General features: G+C 42.8%; 1 protein-coding gene across 1 annotated transcript in view; it reads right to left on the bottom strand.

The window, feature by feature from the left end:
* The window catches only part of NEFH (neurofilament heavy chain), a 93,491-nt gene that overhangs the window by 12,920 nt on the left and 60,820 nt on the right, over positions 1-19,751 (bottom strand). Inside the window, exons 2-3 of the mRNA XM_069214582.1 lie at positions 6,561-6,760; positions 3,265-3,389 (exon numbers count right to left, since the gene is read on the bottom strand). Of these exons, the coding sequence (XP_069070683.1) occupies positions 3,265-3,389; positions 6,561-6,760 (325 nt within the window). The remainder of the gene's footprint in view (positions 1-3,264; positions 3,390-6,560; positions 6,761-19,751) is intronic.

The raw sequence follows: 19,751 nt of genomic DNA, 5'->3' as shown, positions 1-19,751 counted from the left end.
CCAAATTTCATAACAATTCAGTTGACAGTTTTTGCGCTATGCGAAATACAAAAGTCTATGGAAAATGCATTGGATTTGAAGCCCGTTTTCAGACCCTTTTTTAGGTCAAGCGTGCAAGCGCTTTGACCTGTTGTAAGTATTGTGGGCTTTTAATCATGCCCAATCATTTTCACTTGTTTGTGGGTTTACCTTTCAAAAATCCCTTGATGTCATTGGTAATTGCTTTACATTTGTCTTGCCTTGGGGTGGTTTTGTTACCACCTTGCAGACTGACCCTGTTACATGGATAATTGCACGACTGCCAATTTACTTCAGGGTGGGTGAACTATTTATTTCTTTTGTCTCTCCCCTTCGTGCTCCATGGCAGCTATGGCCCTCACAGCGCCAACAGCGCAAACTCCATTGGTGGTATTGGAGTGCTGGTCACCTTGTTCACACTGTTACCTAACGCTTCTTTTGGCTCTCCCCCTCACGCTCCATAGCTTTCCCAAAAACACTTATAATTGATAAATGCTTTACTAAAAACATAGAAATCTACAACAGCGGCTCTCCCGGCACAGCAGGAGAGCCGATACTACAATATTCACTGCACTCAGGAAAAGTCGCCCCATAATGTTTTGCAAGCATTCTTTTTCAAAACATTTTTGCCCATAACTCAGTCCGTGGGGGTCCTAGGACAATGGGACCACCACCAAAACGTTCAGCATGATGCACGCCAAATTGGTGGGGACCCCAAAATAATAATCCCTCCCAGTGTCCAATCCCTTTTTAAGCTCTCTTATGGCTGGAACTTTTGTTTTATAGCTTGGAGTAGTTTGTTTTCTAAGGGCCTTAGTGTTTGCAGTAGGCCTGCTAGGTCTGAAAACGTGCAAGGCATTACGCTCTCTAGGGGCTAAATATATGGTTTCTCTGCATTATGTTCCTGACATTCTGTTTTCATGTGGTTATGCTTGCTAGGGGCTAATTATATGGTTACATGACCATGTTTCTTATAAATGACATTTTTATTGTGGTGTCCTCTAGCAGCTGTTCTGAACATTACAGTCTAATGATAAACATTTATTTCTGATAAAGGTTTTTATTGGGTTTATATGATAATTGTATATGTTTTATTTATCTCTCCTTATTGCAGTTATGACCATGATTCAGGCCAACCTAACTTCCTTATTACTCTGATTGTTTGAACACTCTTGATATGTTTGGGTGACCCTTTTAGTTTATTTCTCTTGTTACTCCTCCGTGGCTGTCTTGGTTTGGGAATTGTGTTGGCCAGCCAGCAACTCTGATGGTGGGGTGGTGAAAATGGTATTGTATTGGAATTAGCAAGGCAATTTAAATTAGGATGCTAAATGGCAACATTTTCATTTTTGGCTGCAGGAGAAGGTAAATGGAAGAGCTTCAGTTATATGCAGGGTCACTGGAATTATGTGGCAGGAAAAGACCAAATTAAGAGGCACGGTTGACCAATTTATGCTGGGGACTTCCAGCTTCCAAATCAAATAAATAGCCCTGTATGTCATCTAACAACGTCTGTTTGCAATAGATATAGGGAGAGGCTATAGCTTGGATGAACTCAGGATTTGGCATACCTAGCCTGATTTTGGGGGTAGGTGAAAAAAAGCATGGAACTGATGGCCCCACTGAACTAATTTGCATGTAGTTCTTGCTGTTTCAGGTTATTCCTTGTAAAAAAGGCTATGATTCTATCTCCTGAAACGGTTTAGCTTAAGAGAGGTGCTATAGGAAAGGGTTGTGGCGCCGATGTGCAACAAACATACAAGATGTTTGTTTGGTTACCTTGCTAGTTTGCCTTGTGGCCACTGGTGGCAATGGTGATGTCATGATGTATGTGCTTGGCATAACATTAGAGGTCAGGTGCCTATGAGCCTGCTCCATCTCTAGAAGTAGCTGACCTGTGGTTGCTGGATATAGAAGATGGCCATAAAGACTGTGGGGAATTACTTGGTGTTCCCTAGGACTGCAGTCACCATGCCACAGCGATGCGTAAGGGTTTATATGAAGTAAGATGTGCCATTATCAAATTTTGAGGGAATCTTGAAAGCAACTTCAACTCTGTTCCTCCATTAGAATTTACCTTAGACAAAATCTGTTTTCACCAACAAAATGTGACAAAATATGTGCAGCTGAAAAAAACACTTGGTATGACCACCAAACCTTTTATATACTGGTGTGAATGAAATCTCCTTGGTTTTGACCACTCAGTAAAGCAATGAGGAGTGTGCAAACTATCCCCCAGGGTGAGAACTTTATTATCATCTACCGGGTTTACTAAGCCTTTGTGCTGGCACAAAGGAACGCATTGTATTTACTATCCAGCACAACAGGTGTTTTGCACTTGAGAGGTGCAATTTTCTCAGTTCAGAAACTGCTTCACAATATTTTGCATCAAATGGGTGTTCCCAGAGCAGATCAGCGCTATCATCAATAGGCTTTGACATTAAGGCCCTCATCAAACTCGTACCGCCATAAAGCCGCCTGTGCAGCCTGAACACCGACGGCCCTATTAAGAGTTCACCCCAGGGCCGGCTGGTGGAAACAGTGTTTCCGCCTGGCGGCCCTGCAGTGAACAGGGCCTTAACATTGACACCGGCTCATAATGGAGCCGGCAGCAATGTGGCGATGCAGCAGGTGCAGTAGCACCCATCATGCATTCTACTGCCCGTAGCACGGGCAGTGGAATTTGCGACGGGGCAGTGCATGGGGGCCACTGCACTGCCCAGGCCAAGTGCAGGGGCCCCCAGGGAGCCCCCATTCCCCCAGCCTTTCCATGGCGGTGAAACCGCCATGAAAAGGCTGGCGGTATGGGGACTCGTATTCCGAATTACAGCCGCCGGGTCCGCCAGGCTGTTTCAGCACGTCTGATATTGGTTTAATTGATCATGATGTTGTCATTTTGGTATCTGATTCCCATCTGCTGATATACAATGTTGTATCAGAAATGGATCCTCTGGAATGTACAAATTGTTACAACTGTTAATTGGCAGGCAGCATTCAAGCAGGAGAGGTTGTGGGCCTTGACAAAGAATGTATTTTCTGCACATATAGCAAGATGGAGCTGATTTTCCACTCAAACGGTGAGCATCTTCAATGGTTGGGTCCATTCTTTTTCTGCAAAACCTCAGTAAAACCAACTAATAGACATGGGTGAAGCAGGTAGGAGAGGTCTTTTGCAGCCCCTGGATTATTGACTAATTCTGATGTTAACTTTTGACTGACATCTAGTCGCATTTGAAGCAGTAGTACCTGTAGGCAGCAATCTCAATGTCAAGGGCCATCTTCACATTGAGTAGGTCCTGGTACTCTCGTAGTTGGGAGGACATTTCCCACTTGGTGCCCCTCAGTTCGTTCTCCAGCTGTTGTATGGTGTCCTGTGGGCAGAAGAAATTGGGGAGAGATTTAGTAACTTGAATAAAGATCATTACAGCTGGAGAAGAGTTAACATGCTGAGTTCCCCCCACTCAGTGGTGACTCTTCAATTAAACGAATTAGGAGTTGAGAGAACTGATGCTTATTCTGTTGGCACTGGTAGGACATCCGTCATTATGGTTGGGTTGAGGCTTTAATCGCTACAGGAGGCAGATAAGTCATTCAGACTGTGGCTTTTCACAGAGTCTGCTTTTCAGTGAAAGAGGTGATTGCAGTGACGTCAGTATATCTATAAGTTAACACCAGTAAAAATTTGATTTCTCCAAATCAGGACATTATCGTGATATCATAGCCCGTTGCCAACAGCACTAAAGGGTGTTTAAGGCCTTCTTTATATTATGGGCCCAAGCCACAAGCAAGGGCTTATAAAAAGGTTCATGGCCTTTAGCAACTGTTACAACGTGAGGCAGAAGGTCTATAAGGCTATTAGAAAATTCCACTCACTGAGTGTGGAATGTCCTAAAATAAACAGGGAGAAACAGAAAGCCAAGCATGGGAATGTTAGCACAGATGCCCCATTCCAGCCATTATTCACTGTCAGCCACTCCATTCGATGGAGCTTTTCAAAAGAGCTTCAGTATTCCAATGTTTTAATATTTCTTCCTGCCATTAATTTTTCTAAATAGGTCTCAGCAAATGAGATGTCTGTGATGAGCAGCACAATGTTCAGAAGCCTCAGCTCAGTTGGTACACTGTGAGTTTAGGCACCTCTGAGTGTGTGCCTTGTAAAACCTCTCATAACTGTCCTCGGACCTGGTGTACTTTTGATTCTGAAGTCCAATGTGGAGTTTCTCACCCCCATGACAGAAAGGCAGATATGCGTATCTGTGCATACAGGCAATCTGAGGTGTGGCATCCTGTGACACAGAAGAATGGCCTGGCTTGAGGCTGTCATGCCTCTTTGAACACAGACACCTGCGTAATCTAGTGTAAGTGAGAGCTACATTCATAAAAGGTTTTTAGTATATTGTGGCCTCAAAGTCACCACTCTTTTTCTCCCATCTAAACTGGTCTTGTGATCGTTCAGACTTTTAAAATCGTCTTCCTAACATCTATTCCTAAAATTTAATTTCTAATACAGATTTTACAAAAACCTTGTTTACTACTTATCTATTATTTTGAACAAAGCTTGTTTCTATGCATTTTAACCTCCCATCTTAACATCCTTTTATTTACTTGTGTTTTTACATTGTATTTGGGCTTGTTTGATACCAAGTCAATGTAGAGAACTATCCCTGTTTGCATACTCGCAACCATTTTTTCCCCATAAACTTATAAGTTGAGCTCCCGTACCACACCAACCTTAAATATTTGGCTGCCACACCAAACACACACTTTCAAAAATGTGTCACCTCTAAGCATTTATAAGTATTGTCTTTTTTTAGCTTTTAGGTATTCCCCTTTTCTGAATTATATCGGTTGGTTATTAGATATATATGTCAAAATGTAAATTGCAAATTTATTCAGGCTATTATTCATTTGTATATAATAATCAATTCTGTTTGAATATATTCACGTTATTGAGTATGAACCAAATATGTTCTTTTAGTCATTGTTTTGAATGATAGACAAAGTTTCATGGAAGCTGATAATTTGACTTATCACTATTGTTTTTTAAACAAAAAATGTAGCTTCGCAGAAGTAAACTACATGAAAGGGTGCTAATGCCTTTTCCGCTAATTGCTTACTCTGAAAAATTCAACAAATAATAGACATGCCATGAACTAAGAAAAGAGTGTAAAAAGATAGAGGAGACTTCATGCCAGAAATTCGAGACAGAAGCCATACAGAACTGTATCACCTTTCTTTGCTGAAGACTGCCAGAATCACACTTAGGCCCATATTTATACTTTTTTAGCGCCGCATTTGCACCACTTTTTGACACAAAAGCGGTGCAAACTTACAAAATACAATTTGACGCAAATGCGGCACTAAAAAAGTATAAATATGGGCCTTAGATCTTCATTCTGTGGGCTTATCGTCGTTGCTTTCAGTGCAGATGGAAATAGCAGAAGGTATTAGCTCACTGAACATTGACTTGATTGTTCAGCTGAGACATGCTGGTGTGAACCGTCTTTGAAACTCAGAATTAGGCTTGTCTTTTGGCACTGGGGGTAGTTTCGCTAGCCAAAGGCATGAGGGTGGAGCTAGAATTTCAATGTAAAAGAATCTTATGGTCTTACCAATATGTGACAGAACTATTCGTTGTTCTATGTGATGGTAAATTTGACGATCACTATATTATTGATTTTTATAATAGTCACTTGAGTGTGCATTTCTATTGTGAAAGAGGGTTTCAATTACACAGACTGTCCCTGTGATATCTAGTAGGATTGATTGTCACCTAAAGCTCATCCCAATAGTGCCAAGTTGGCTTTTGGGTGGTTGCAGTCAAACTGACTTTCTCTCTTGGGTTGGCACATTGACAAAGTTCTTAGCACCGGGGCATCTACAAAGTCTATTCCCAGGCCATCTTCTTAAAGAATTATCCAGAAAAATTATCAGTGCCACTTACTTTAATCGTACTAAATTGTCTTTAGACATTTTAAATTGCTTTTTACATTTTCTGTTCGCTTTTTAAATAGTAAAACAAAATACAGATTAAAACAAATTCTTAAAACATTTTCAAACTTTACTGATGATTATGTGACATTCCATTCTCAATTGAGAAAAAACGAATTTTCAGTTTAGGGTCCATGGATGGAAATGCAAGAATAAGTCTAAAATATTATGGAGGTGGAGGTTATTTTAAAAGATGCTTCGAAAAGCAATTTTAGCGAATGGTGCTTAGAAAAACAATTTACTTATATGCTGCACTTTTAATGTCATCTAGTATTAGAGGACTTGGCCTGAACATCACTGGCTTGATGGTGGGTGGTTCCTCACTTTATTCTCCTTTCAGCTATACAGTGTAGGGTTCAATTACTACTGTGACTCTTAATTGCGAAACTGTTAAAGCCCACATTACATCAATCATTCTCTGATCTGACTAGAAAAAAATAAAATTGGTCTAATGAAGTAAGTGCCAGGAGATTACTCATACCAACTGTGCACTCTAAAAATAAGCAGCACTGATTAGTTGGAGGTCCAGGTCTACTTGGTGGTGGAGGTACCTGATAGGCCAGCACATCAGCATTGTGTTGGTCTTCCATATCCAAACGTTGCCTCTCCATGGACTCCTTGGATCCCCTCAGGGAGTCCAGCTCAGTCATCTTAGACTGCAGCTGACGGCGGTAATCTGAAATCTCATCTTGGCTGGAGCGAATGGCATTGGTGTTTACGTGGGCCGCCTCAGACAACTTCTCTAGCCTCACTGCCAGGGCAGAGCCGAGAGTGAGGAAGGAGGTGGGTGAAGATGAGTAGATGCAAAATTGGAGAAAAGAAAAGATGTGACAAGATATTAATAAAAGGTACGTACAGAGGTAAGGATACAACTAATTATGAAAGAGAACACATAACAAATAATTTATTTTTGATATAATGTTTCATGATAACGTAGTTTCACATTCATTAGCCAGTCTGTCGTCTCAGAGGAGGTTGATTAGACATGAAACCTCTAGTGCGTCTGTTTTACATCATTTATTGCAGCAGCTACTCATATGTGAATTCTGACAGCAAACAGCAAACCAGTTGAGGAAAGTCTGACCCCTGAACCTTTTTGAATAGTAAAATCAACCCCGAGTAGAGGTGGGCGGCTGGAAAGAGCCAGACAGGTGCACCACATGTCCCTGACTCAACACCGACCAACCATCTGTGGTTGGAGGAATCTTGCAGAGAGAGAAGAGAGCCAACTAGAAACATCCAGGCTATAACAAACAGCTGAATAACAGACCTAACAGAGAGACAGATAAGGAGAAAGCGAGCCAGAGAGAGCAAGTGAGAGGATATAAAGACATAGGTGGGGGAAAAATAAGATAGAGAGGAAGTGAAAGAGGAGAAAGTGAAAGGGAAATACAGGATGTGACTATGAGTGCCACAGAGATGTATTTAGTATTTATTGCAGCTGATAAATGCCAACACTCCTGGGTTTCAAATTTGTCAAGTGCAATAAATAGCTCCAAAATAGCACATATTCTGGGTTGCCATCAGCTGCGAACCATAGCATACTCCAAAATGTTCTTGTCCAGGTAATTACTGGATTTGCAAATGTAGACTTTTGGGGACAGGACTGGTTGGAATATGGTGGGGGGTTTCTCATTGTAATTTGCTAGGAGGGGGGCTAAGATTTAATTACACCATTGCATCTTTCTTTTATTTCTTGCCTTTAGCTCCTCCTCTTTTCTCCATCCATGTCACAGAGTTTTGTTACGGTAACACTCACCTGACCGTAGGAAATGCCATGGACCACCCAATTCGTCTAAAAAGTAGATATTTGCGCTTACAGGAGTTGTCAAACAATGTAATACATTACACAATGGGTATTAAACCTGAATGGACAGGGAATTATGCAGCAGTGGAGGACCACATTATGTGGCAGAGATGACCAAATTATGTGGAAGAAAAGGCAAGTTGTGCATCTCAACGTGACACAATATGTAGCAGTATAATTTCATTATTTTGTCATTTTATCAAATTTATACTCTATGGCAAAGTTTGCATCTCTTTCGTACTAGTTTGACACCTGAGTACAGCAGCTGGAACTGAAGGCTTCCAACAGATGCGCTTCTGTGTGAAACTATATGTGCCTCATTTCTTTAATAGCTTTTTCTCTGTAACCTAGAAACATTTTTGTAGCATCTGTAAATCATGATCAGATGCTGGATTATGTAGCAAAGGCAGCAAATCCATGATTATGCGGAAAACATCATGGCCGTAGAATTGCACAATTGTTGACTTTGTTCAGCAAATTTGAGAGAAAGAAATGGGATAGACCAGTGGTGTCCGGCAGTTGTCTATTACCACCAGCGCCATGCAAAAATCTCAGCATAATCACTGGCTATGTAATGATTCATATTTATATTAATTGTAGGTACATTTATCTCATGTGGATACCTCCAAACTCCAACACAGTTTCAACTTTCCTGTATCCAGTGCTTTAAATGGAAAAATAGAAGTGCAGGTACTCTCTATCAGAGTACCTGCTTGTTTCTGAGAAGTGCCGGTACTCTCCAATTAAAAGTATTACGTTTTTCTTGAGATATGCCGGTACTCTCCCTCTCAAAATAAAAAAGTGCTGGTACTCAGTACCGGAGAGTACCGGCCCATTTAAAGCACTGCCTGTATCTATATTTGATCCACCCTCTGGTATAACAATACAAAGTTCTCAGTGTAAAAGGCCTGGTTGATGACATGCAAAGAATGGCAAGGCCTGGTCAGGAGGGGTCTTCTGCTCTCTTCTTTATGATCATGTCGCTAGGCTTGCTGGTCCGACATCAGGAACTGGCACCTGAGTGTATCTGATTATTTTGCAGAGGAAGGAGACTTTCCACGTTTTTCAAGTGTGGAGTAGGGCCTAGAGAGAGGATTGGAAATGGGAGCTTGGTGCTTCTGAACTCTTCATTTCAGTATCCACCAATTTTTGGAGACCTGACATCTCTCTTGGCTTTCAAGGTCTTCGATGTTCAGTGTAGGTTGCTGGGTTTTATGCAAACCGCTTCCCTGTGCAGTGTCACGAGTCAACTCCCTGTGTCCCTTTGCTTCTGGTACTATTCTCTTATTCTTTTCCTACAAAATATTCCAGTTATGTCCGTAAGTAATTTATTTATAATAGAACGCAGCTGTCCCAAAAAGTCTTTTAATGTGGCTGGCGTTTGCGCTTTGACATATTAAGTGCATTTTAAGTCCGCTTTTTGTCTTTTTCTGCAGTTCCATGAACGTTTTGATTTTTGGAACCTGTACACGTGAAGCCATAATACCTTTCACTCATTCACTTAAGAAAAGTTGTTATCACTCTCACCTCTATGCAATGGCTTTTCTGAGCACTTACATTTTTGTGTGAATCACTTTTCCACTTGTATTTTGTTTTGCACACTTCTCATTGGATTGTTTGATTAGCTCGGATGTGAATTTCAGGCAACTGGTGTTTTTCTTTGTCCTGAGATAGCCTTTATAGCAAATCTCTCCCTCCTCTGAAAAACAAGTTTCAGTTGGGAGAATCTACATATGATCCTCGGGGGATTCTTCTTGGTGAAATTATTCACTCTTTATCTCTCCCAATTCCTTGCATCAGCACCAGTAACATCACTATCTGCCCCGAATAGACTAGTCTAGGCAACCTGCCCCTATTTCCCAGTACCCCATAAATATGGCAGATTCTTGGACGTCAATATTATCTGGGATAAAATTGACTCGAAGTCTTTTTAATGGCATGCAAAGACTATAGCACATCTTCCAAAGGAACACTGCAGGAATAGGTTGCATCTGTCCCTGGGGTGTCTTTGTATGCACGACCCAGACCCCTCTGCGGCATGTTTGTGGAGAATCCACATTTCATCTACTCATGAAATGCTGCATAATCTTTTGAATAAGTAGCCATTCGCCTGCTCATGATATGCTGAATTTTTGGACTGAGGAGTCATTCACATACCGCTAATTTAAGCATTGCTTGAGAGCACACCTCATTGCATCCCATTGATGCCCTTACTCAGTGCTCATGTTGGTGTCCAGATAAGTCAAATCTAGTTGGCACACGGGAAGGTTAGCAGTGAAGCTTTTCTTTAGTGCATGGTGTGATCATACTGTAATCTGAGACACCTCTCGATCCTGGGGAAATGCCTCTAAGGGTTGGTAAGAATGGAGATTAGGTCAGCAGGTATTTACATTGCACTGCCAGCTGGACTCTATCGATAAGCTAGACCACTCAGTTCTTCTTACATGACTAGTGGCCTCTAGAGATTGGTTCAAAGTTCTGAATCATGGAAAATCCTCTTATTTCTGGAGGAAGTGTTAACTCTGGTGGAGAAATCACTGGCAGAATGTCTTCCACATTGGGGATAGAATGGTAGAATGAACTGCACTATGGATTCTCTTTTGCATTTAGCACGTCCTCCATAAATCAGACGACCTGCTGTAACCACCCAAGTATGAATCAAATCCTAAAACCAAATGCAGCCGCCACAGTAAGTGCAATTCCCACTGCTGACTGGCTTCTATGCATTACAAGTAGGGCTTCATCAGGGCAAATATAACTCAAGTCCTCAGGAGTAAAGATCTTATTACGAGTGCTCCTGTAACTACAATACGACGTAAAAGGAGTTACTAGTCCCATCGAAATTATATTATCTGGGGTTTTACTTTGGATACCTTGTCTTTCACCAGAGGACGAAAGGTCTCATTACGAGTTTCTTGGTTACACCATTCGGGCTGTTAACACAAGTTACCAGCCCAGGAACTGGTAGCAGAAGTTACCAATACCACTGGAGTTATGAGATACACACAACCACTGTGGATCCGTTTAGAGTTCGGCTACTGCCAGCAGGTGAATTCTCTGTGGCACACTCTAGGGAAAATATGGAATTACAAGTGGAATCAAATCTGGAATTAGTGATTCCTCTGGTAATTCGTCATCTAGTGGGACTCTCAAGATCCCATCTGTAAACCCCAGTAACTCTGTTCCCCAGAGGTACTGATGCCTCTGATAGAGGGGTGAACTTACAGGGGATAAAAACAGGGACCTCTTAATGAGGTCCAAAATCTCCAGTTCAGACCACACAGAAACGGGGCGTAAGGTATCCCTGATTACGTAGTACATCCCCATTTTGAAGGGGACTGGGTCTGGTAAATATTTAAAATCAGAAATGAGGATTATATGGGAAATTATGCACTGACAAACCCCCTCCATCACTACCAGTCACCAGCAGTAGGCATTCCAGAATCTTCCCTTGTTTAGTGAAGTTTATTTTGAAACCGTTTGTGACATCCTTCACTGCTTGGCCCTTTAGAGGGATCGTGTTCAACCATTTTATCAATAGTAAACTGCTTTAAGCTAGAGTTCGGGTGTAAAGTGACTTGCAGTCCCTCCACCCAGCTAAAGGTGGCAGTATATTATCCTCACATTTGGTGTAAAGAATTGATCTAGTGAAGATCAAAGAGAACATGAATTGTAATTTCTACAAAAACGGGTTATAGTTTTAGAAAAGACTGTAAAAATAAAATAAAAAAAAACTTGTTCAACTAGTACCATATGTTTACGCCATCAGTGAGTAAACACAAAACATATATACTGTACATTACCCAGTGCTGGTTGGCTCCCTAGCTTCTAGAAGACTTTCTAAAGTTTAACAAGGGTAATTAAATCTCAGCACGTTTGTCCCATTACTAATATTTTTTTAAATTAGACACCACCAGATATGGTTGCACGTGGTGTTCCTAAAGCATGAAACTAGACAAAGACACAGGAGCACACCAATTCAGACTTTTTATGGGGCATGGCGCTAGAATATATCATGGACATCATGACAGAAATGTTGTGTTCCAAATATAATTGACATTGCAGTATTGGAGTTATGTTTATCTGTAGTTTTATTACCATAGTTATCTGTCTGTCTGTCTAACATGGTTTTCTGCCAAGTTAGAATGGTAAACTAAAGATGTTTGCTGTAGTGCGCCACGCGTTCTTAACAATGCATGCATGCACATGCGCTATGATGTACGCAAGAATACGGTCTAATGTGCATGCATTACAATATATGTGCCCATCATATTGTGTGAGCATGGATGCATTGTGAACCATGGTTCCATTCCTGTCTTGGAGTGGGCTTTCTTTAACGTAAAACCTGTTGCAGGGATACAGGCCATGTATGGGCCTGTGTCTAGATACATGCGTCTTGATGCATGTGTTTGCATGTGAAACTAGAAAGCATTGGCAAGGCCAATACCTCAGCCTTTTAGATCTGTGGCATGTTGGCATTGCCAATGCCTGTTTTTCCTCTGCCTCGGCCCCAGGTTGATCAATGTGATTTTGGCTACTTCATAAGAAGCTGTAGCATAAAAATGTTCATTGTTCAGCTATACACGTCTGGTGAGAGATACTACTGGCTCCATGGGCAGGGTTACTGCAGACGTTTGCCATGGGGCACCACTATAAACTGCAATAAAAATACAATCAAGCAAGGGTCATCGATGGATGAACACAGAAAAGATCAATTAACAGGATGAAGAAGAACGCCAGACCACTTCCTCAGATGGATGACAAATGCTGCTGGCTTTCTTAAACACAGAGACTTGCTTAACAACAAGCATTGGCAAAGTCAATACGTCTCACCTTTGGGACCCTTTTGCTTTGCTAAAGGTTTCAGCCAGCATCCTTGACACTGTCGGCATGGCTAATAAACAGGAAGAAAAGCCTACACAACTGACTGCATCATTTAATAAGCATGAGCACCATGTATGCACATATCTACAAAATGATGCAATCATATTTTTGTTTTTGTTTTCTCATCTGAGTTGGATCGGTAAGAAAAACAAAATACCACAAGCAAGTGGAGGAGAGAATACAGATAGGGGAAGCAACATGGAGATTGGAATTCTGGAGGGCAGGGAAGTAAGAGAAGAGCAGCAGAAGCAATACATGGGTGTGCCGTGTGAAGCAACACAGGGGGCGTGGGTGGGGGAAGCAACATGGAGGACGTAAGGAGGGGTGGAAACAGAGCCAAGTCAAAGTGGAAAGGGTGTGGAAGCAAAAGAACAAAAGAGAGCTGAACATGGAGTTAAAGCACTCGGCAGAGTGGCTTGAAGGGTAAAGCTGTATAAAAGTGAAAGTGCACGAAAGGGCCGCTCCGTGGACAAAGTTGTGGAAGATGATATTTTTATAATGTTACGAAACGAAATGTGATGAGAAAAGCAGGCAAAAGGGATGAATGGTAAAAACGCATGCACTCTCATGAAAGTTTTAAGAAACGCAGAGTTTAAATTTTTTACATTATAATAGTATAACGATAAGAAATGAAATGTGCACATAAAAGTATAGTAAAGGTCCTAGATGAAATGGTTGCACACTGATAAAGCATGAGAGGGCAAGTATAGAAAACAGTAAATGCAATGGGAGCGGCATGAAGGAAAATATGTTGAAAGTAGAACTATTATAATGTTATGAAAAGAAATGTGCTAAGAGAAGTGGGGGAAAAACAAAGAATGGGTGAAACTCATGCACTCTCCTGGAGTGCTAGTAAAAAAAAATTAAGAAAAGTTCCAGAAAAGTAGACACTTGTAGAAGGATAAAAGGAGCCAATCAGAAAGAAGGATCAAAGGCTATGCGCACTGGAGAGATAAAGACTAGATAGATGGGCTAAAACAATATAAGCCATCTAGAAGAAAGCAAGAAAATAAGAATGACAAAAAGCCAATGGACAGCAATGGGCAGAGTTGCTTTGAGGTCATCTATGAAGTGTCTACAATAAGTCTTTTACATCGGAATAGCTGCACTGTCTGGCAGCCTTCGATCTGAAAAGGGCTAGGCAGTCGCAGAGTGCAAGGCATCACAAACATTTCTTGAAGTTTTCGTTATGTATAAAAGATTAAATTAAGCTTTTGCAGTTTGGAAAATGTCTATTGAGCACTCTCACTCAACAAGCACCGGGTCTCTCTGTCCGTTAGATACACCCAGGGTTTAATTTATAAAATAATAAGTGGCATTGCCCTCATCAGGAGGCCACTACAACTCGCACCACCCATTGCCCCCGCCAGCTCTGCCAGCTACTGTACAAACACAACTAGCAACTATCACACTCCTACAAGTGGGACAATTCAGACTACTCCAGGCCACCCAAAGCCTTAAGAAGGGTTTGGGTGGCAGTACTGGTCATTCTTTTTTTTTAAATACTTCTTATTTAGTTTGTATAGTAGTAACTTTGCAAGCACAAGCCCCACATTATGTAAAAGAGTCTACAATAATTTACACATGAGTACAATTGTGGGTTGAAGCAAAAGGTAAACAATAGTGCCTTTAACTTTGGAAGTGCATATTAGAGGGCTTGCAACCAAATTAATGTTCATTGAAATTAACCGAACTGTGGTATGTAGTCACTTGCACTTGGACCAGTGCTTAATTTATAAATAAAGATGTGCCGGTGCCCAAAGCCCTCCTCGTAAACACACGGCTGCTGCAATTAATTGTGCGAGCAGGGAATACTGAGGCGGCATAATCCTGAAGACACCTCGGGCCTCTTTAATCCATTTAAAGCCACTCCCCGCCCCTTCAGCTCACTCTAGCAGCTTTCTACTTTCTCCCTTTGTGATGCTTTTTCGTTTTTCCCTTCCTCTGTCTTTCCCATAGGTGTCTTTTGCTCGCAGCAACTGCTTTTGGCAGAAGAATAAGCCCCGGCCCTCAAAAATAAGTGCCGGTGCTCAGCACCGGAAACAACAAGCACAAATTAAGCACCGACTTGGATGGGTGTCAGGTGTGGGGGGCTGAATAGGAGGGGATGGAGAGGGGAGAGAATGAGAGAGGATCGCTTGTCATTAACCAATGAGGGACTAGTGCCAATATGGAATTAAATCTGGACAGAAAACATGTTGGTGTTGCAAATAGTAATATAGAGCATCATCCTTAAGAGAGAAGAGTGAGCATGTGTCTTGTGTTCCCAGGAGTGAGGGCAGCGTAACATGCATTCAGGGTGGCCTGTCGTTAGATTTAGCTTCTACCTTCTCCAAATATTTGTTCAATCAGGAGGCCGGACCAGCGCCAAGTGCCCTGATTGGCCCCTATTCAGTGAGTGCCTGTTGCTCACCAGTATTCCAGAGCTTAGGTCTGACAACCACAGACGGATGTGGGAAGGGCCATAGCAGATTTGCAGCTCATGGTTATTCTAAGTTTAGCCGGGACGAAGGCTAAATCAATGAATTTATTAACAGATGTACGCACCGCAGTGCGAAACGCAATGCCCAGCAAGCAATGCAATCCCTCCCTCTGGAGCGGGGAGGCCAAGGCCTCGGAGAGGAACCTCGCTATCTAACCCTAACAAGGGTCCAGCTGAGGGCAGCTCCAGACCATGTGTATGAAATCTGCTCACTAGCCTGGCAGCGGGGGCAGGTGTCTGTGGCCCCCAGGTACATGCAAGTCAACCATTGCGGGGTAAGGTAGATATAGAGGAGTTAATTAAATTGCGTATATTTCAGTCTGGTGTTCGTGGAGATTAATTTTGGTATCCCTATACATTGTCCCATTGTTTGTCTGTAAGCGTGTTGTCAAGGGCAGCATCCCAATAGGCTCAAAGAGAGCAGATGGGACCTCCCTGTCAATGCACAGAGAGCTATACATTTCAGAGATGTGTAACAGCCCTGTGTCCCTCCATGCACCAGCAACACCTGAAAGAATAATGAAGTCTCCAGCTCTCCGTGTGTTTTACGCCAAACTGTGTGTAATTGTCGCGTAAGTGTAGAGTAGATAAGGAAGGAGCCCAGTGGTATACCATAATCATCCACAAAGCTCTCAAACGTACCAAGAACCTTGTCTGTCAAAAGATCGCCCTAAACCGTAAGGCCAGCCTCTGACCATGAGGTTGCATCTGGCTGAGTGTAACTCTGAGAACCCTGGTAATGCCCAGAGAGATTGCTCTGGCGCATATGGAGGGCAGATATGGTCTTGACTGTATATGTGATTCAACAAGTCTTAGCCACGTGCATAAGGACCTTTCCTCCCTTTCCAAGTATCTCTGCCTCAGAGCCCAACAGCCATGGCAACACCAGCAGTGGCATTGCCCTACCAAACCTGTATCCTAGTTCAAACATCTTCTGGCCTGCTAAACATCGCATGGGCAACTGCATCTGGGCAGCAGCACAGTAGTATTCATAGTTTGTGGAGCATATTCCACCCTGCTCCAAAGGAGTGTAGAGTTTGGAGACCTCATCTCGCCTTCAGCCCTTGCCCCATATCAGTGTGGCCAGGAGTGAGCGTAGTTCTGCAAATAGGACAGAGATGGTGGAAAATAAATACATTAACTTGGGGAGTATTAATATCTTGGAGGTGGCAATCCTACGTGCTGGGGAGAGCAAGACATTTGTCCAAAATGGGAGGGATGATCTTGCACCGGTAAGGACTCTGCCTATGCTGCTGTCTGTCAAATCCTTGTCAGAATGATACACTCGGATGCCTAAGTATTTAAAGGAGTCGCAAGGCCAGGGGAGTGGGGTATACAGACGCTCCCTCTGCTGTCCTTCTGACAAAGCTCTCAGGGGACACAGATGGGATTTTTCCCAGTTCATCCTCCATCCAGATGCTTCTACAAACTGTTGTAGGAGTTCCATAAGTCAGGGGAGTACCATAGCATCATCCATCAGGTATTTCAGAGCATCATCAGCATAAAACGAGATTATGTGCCAGCTGTCTCCGGCTTGGATTCCCCATTCCATGGCTTGCGCCTTGAGTGCACATGGAAGGGGTTCCATAGCCAATGCAAAACCTATTGGGTTTAAGGGGCAGTCCAGGCAGGGTAGGACATTTCCTCCCTTTCCAGGGAGTTTAATATTAAATAGGTCAGATGTAGGGCATCCAGTTTTCACGCAGGTTAGAGGTGTATTGTATAGTAGACCAGTCCATTTAAGGAATCTGGGACCGACCCAAACTCTTGCAAGGACTTCTTTCAGATATTCCCACCTGAGGGTGTCAAACGCCTTCTCTATGTCCAGTGATGCATCCCAGGGTTTCGCACCCGAGGTCCATGACCAATTCATCAGCATGAACAGGCAATGCAGGTTCAGGAACGTGTTCCTGCTGGGTATAAACCTGTTCTGATATGCTTGTACTACATGTTATGCCATAGGGTTCAGCCAGCACCTCACCTAGGATCTTATAATCTGAGTTTAATAGGGAGAGGGGATGATAAGAAACCACCAATAGGATGTACCTATGGGGTTTAGGCAGGACAACCAGTACCATCTCCCAAGTGAGGTGTAGAGTATATCTGTGGAATAGGCAGATATAAATACTTGGGGGGTGAGTTGGGATTTAAAAGTAGAGTAAAATTTGAGCGGTCAGCTGTCTGCCCTGGGAGTCTTGCCATACGCCATTTGTTTGATCGTGCCCGAAATTTCAATTTCCATAGGGTGCCTCAAGATCGGCCTGCTGGGTACGCCTGTAATTGCAGCAAGGGTATATTATCCAGGAACGACCTAATGAAGTTTGTATCTACCGGCCTCAGACTGTATATAGCTTGGCATAATTACAGCAAAAATGATATTAATGGCTTCTTGAGTATTGGGCACTGGTCCCGTCTTGCCACGAATAGTGGTAATTGGAACCCAGGGGGAATCAGAGGGGAGGAGCCAGAAGTATACCTGCCTTGTCACACTCCACATGTTTTCTCGCCAGATAGTCATTGTGGTCTAATTTGCCCAGCTCCTCTAGTGTTGTCTTGCGGGCGAGCCGTGCTCGCACAAGTGGGGAAGCCACTGTCCGGTCTGCAGACACCATCCTTTCATACCTCTGGATGTTCGTTTCCCAGGAGTGGAGCTCTCTACACAGCACTAACTTAGTGCCATACATCATCTTGTCCATGAAGGAGTACTTTGAATGCAACACGTTCTAAGCTGGTGTTCGAGGCCGTGCCTTCATTATCTTTGAAGTCTGAGGTGATAGGGTTCAATTGGGTATTGCAAAATGCTCTCTCTTGCAGGGCATCCGTGGGCCCCATGATAGTTGGAATTGTAATGGGAAGTGGTCTGAAGAGGTGCATCCCAGATATTCAGCATGGGTAACCCTTAATAGTGCCTCTGAGCTACAGTAAAATGGTCAATCCTAGTGTGTAGGTCATGTAACCCCAAATAGGAGGATTATTCTCTAGATGTGGGATGTAGGTTACACCACGTGTCCAATACCCGAGTGCGGGAAACCCAGCGTCTAAGTTGTTGGGTAAGAGCTGTGGATTGAGCTCTGGAACTGGTGGGCAAGAGCGGTCACGGTCTAAACCCAGAATTAAATTAAAGTCCTTGCCCCAGTAGCAATTCACTTGTGCAATATGCAGCAAAATAGAGATTGGTGGTCTCACCATAAATCCAATATGCATGTTCAATTCTTCACACTGTCAAAATGTTTTTGATTAATGCGCTGAGTCAAGTCAATGAGTCCAGTGAATATCTATTATAACACACTCCTGAAGCAACAGCCGACATGTGTTTCGCCCTGGGGCTTTCTCAAGGCTGTGAAAATATGAACAAAATAAATGAAATAAAATAAAAAATAGAAGAGTTACCCAATCTTGCTCATACCCAAGGTGTGAAAAAGAAGGAAAGATCATTCAAAAATTACTTTTATTGAATATGGTGCAAAAGGAAAAAGCCACTGCGTGTGAAAACAATATATGAAAGGAAAATAAAACAGAGAAAAACTGAATGTAATTCCATATATTAATCATATAATTGTGATAAGAAAATGCTGGATGATGCACCACAGCCGGGGGAGAGAACAGAGGAAATGGGTCAGATTGGTGTTGGGAGCATACAAAGAAACAAATGACACAGGGAGGCCATCAGGGATCCCTTCCAATACCGCATACCTCCCTTACAGATCTACCTTAGTGTGTAACACCTCCAGCTGTACCCCTGGTGCTACATATATGAGCGCGCCTCTAGCATATTGGGAATAGGTGGAACCCCATTAATGTGCCTTGCCAGAGCCTGTGCATGATCTCGAACTCCGGGGTAGTAAGATGGGTCTCCTGGATAAGTGCAACATGAATCTTGCATCTACGTAGATATTGATGCACACGATATCGCTTCATGTAACTAGCTAGCCCTCTAACATTCTAGGTCAGAAACAGGTATTGTGTCCCAGCTCTACCACCATGCACAATCTTATAACATTAGACATATAAGAAGCATCTCCACTACAGCCTCATGGACCCCCAGCCTCGGCCAGCCACCCCCCCGCCCCAAGCCCAGCAGACTGCACACCTATTAAAACATGCAACAAAGAAGCAACACTTAAAGAATAAAAACAAGCATACACTTGTCATCAATCACCCCCTCCTGGGCTAGTACACCAATGTGTGACTGGCCAGTAGCACTGTAATGCAACAAAGAAAGAAGTTATAAACCAGTCAATGTCTGTGTCACTGTCTATAGAAGGGGTAGTGACAATGTACCAATAACCATATCAATGGATGTGGCACTCACACCCCTGAGCCACTATACCAATATGATGCCCCCCACCCATGCAGTCTATTCAGCATTGTATGGTACTCACAAAATCATAGTGTAGGCAATTTCAAACCCGGTGAATATTTGCAACTATATAATTTACTCAGAACTTTGAGGAATTAGAACAGGACCCCTCCCAAGCAAGGCATCAACCAATGTTAAGGCGTTGTGTGATGTCTTGTCGTCGAGTTTTCCCGTCACTGATCCTGTAGGGGATGGGGTTGCTGCTCGCT

Source organism: Pleurodeles waltl, chromosome 11 (genome assembly GCF_031143425.1).
Source record: "Pleurodeles waltl isolate 20211129_DDA chromosome 11, aPleWal1.hap1.20221129, whole genome shotgun sequence".
In the NCBI taxonomy this organism is placed as follows: Eukaryota; Metazoa; Chordata; class Amphibia; order Caudata; family Salamandridae; genus Pleurodeles; species Pleurodeles waltl.
This window is presented reverse-complemented; position numbering and strand designations above follow the sequence as displayed.